At 40.8% G+C, this 1,653-nt stretch overlaps 1 protein-coding gene across 1 annotated transcript; it reads right to left on the bottom strand.

Moving 5' to 3' along the window:
• Positions 1-1,190, bottom strand: LOC119647818 (probable chitinase 10). The gene is made up of 3 exons (XM_038049047.1): positions 1,038-1,190; positions 903-970; positions 1-766 (listed from the first exon to the last, which is right to left on the bottom strand). The coding sequence occupies exons 1-3, from the start codon at positions 1,042-1,044 to the stop codon at positions 140-142; spliced, it is 702 nt and encodes a 233-aa protein (XP_037904975.1). The 5' UTR covers positions 1,045-1,190; the 3' UTR covers positions 1-139.
• Between the last annotated feature and the right edge of the window lie 463 nt (positions 1,191-1,653).

The following is a 1,653-nucleotide window of genomic DNA, read 5'->3' as shown; positions in this document are numbered from 1 at the left end:
TTTCTCTAAACTAGTTTCGGGTTTAATTGGAAAACATGGAACTAAATAAAATATAACTCATAAGCACATAAAAGCATTGCCGTTGAGAGTTCACTGCCAACTATAATTCTGAGAAGTATCTTTTGTTATTAATAAGTTGTTAAGGGTATGCAACCGAATTGAGTGCACAGCCATGTATGTTCTCATCGTAGTGTTGATTGGTGAAGCACGCCACAGTGTAAAGTACAAAGTTGTAGCAATAGTAGAACGCGGTGGTATTATTCGGTATAGCATATGTCCCATAGCGCTCCGGACAGGTGAATCCGCCACCACCAGTTTCACCTCCTGTAGAACAGCTACTGTCTGCCACGCAGGCATTATCGTCCTTGCTGTAGCCTTCTCCTTTGTTGCACACCACAAGATATGGGTAGCCTTGCCAACAGTAATAGTACATCGAACAATTACCCTTAAATTCATGCGTTGCTGGGTCCAGGTTAAGGCAAGGTTCGATCGGCACAGAAGTACCGGGAGTAGTTGTTTCAGGGCTTACTGGTGGAGTAACTTCTGACCCAGGACTTCCTGTTGACCCCGGCGTCGAAGTTACTGGGCCTCCTGCTTCTCCACTACAGTTAGCTCTCAATGGCCAATCACAAACTGATAATTTTGCGTTGAAGTGCAGACCAGGAGGGCACTGCATCTTGAAGCCTTCAGCAGATACACAATGGTAGTAGTTGCAACAGCTTTCAGGGTCTGGCACATAACATCCATATCCTTGACCTGCACAAGGCTTTTTGAAGGAAAAGAAATAGATCAGACAAGTTATTATAGTAAAGGAATAAATTAGATCTTTTTCTGAACTAGAAATTTATGTTTAGGATACAGCTAACATGAAAACAAGAACCTATCTAACTTGCTTTACTTACTGAAGTATTATTGGCAGCGAAAGCGACATTAAAGGCGGCCGCAAAAGCGATACCCAAAACCAAAAATTCTGTAATTTAACGTGAAAATATCTTTATCCGAAGCCGAGATGATCAGATGGAACCAAATGCACTTACCCTTCATAGTGTGGTTAGTAGCTTCTCCGTTGATAGAATCACTTAACTTTACGCATTAACTTACTGGTCTAAAATCCAACTGAGGCATTCTCGCCAGATATTCCTATTTATATATAATTTCCACCCCATAAAACTCACCCTACAGGTGTGTCAGAAATACAGGTATCACTGATCAATCTATTGCGATCAGCTTGTTCAAAGGAGGATGGCAAGCTCGTCATTTCTATGTTCTGCAAAAATACCAGAACCACAAAACGGCGCTTGTGAAGGAATCTTTGCCCAGTCATAAGTAAATATTCGTTCTGAGTTTTAATTAAAACACTCAACGACAAGATAACTCGACCGAATTCAATTGATGTATCTATTCCTGTGTCTTTCCACCCCTTATCAGTTCAGTTTAGCACGAGTAATACAAAGATAATAACAAGAGTAACATGCTTAGAACATGCTCGACCGTAGTAATTTTTTGTTTTGCATTTGTAGCACTCTTTGCCATTCTGGGCCTATCAAGCAGAAAACATGCCGACATGGCTGTTTTGAACTCGCAATTAAAATGTCGGCGGCTTGTCATTGTGTTCACTAGTGTAATTATTTCACCTGAAATACGCTGGAATTT

Source organism: Hermetia illucens, chromosome 2, assembly GCF_905115235.1.
Source record: "Hermetia illucens chromosome 2, iHerIll2.2.curated.20191125, whole genome shotgun sequence".
In the NCBI taxonomy this organism is placed as follows: Eukaryota; Metazoa; Arthropoda; class Insecta; order Diptera; family Stratiomyidae; genus Hermetia; species Hermetia illucens.
The sequence above is the reverse complement of the archived record's forward strand: the minus strand, read 5'-3'. Positions and strand labels throughout refer to the sequence as shown.

Excerpts from the sequence above, each read along its gene's own strand:
- LOC119647818 (XM_038049047.1), bottom strand. Across the intron at positions 767-902 it reads TCGCTGCCAATAATACTTCA|CCTTGTGCAGGTCAAGGATA; the intron begins GTAAGTAAAGCA and ends TCCTTCAAAAAG.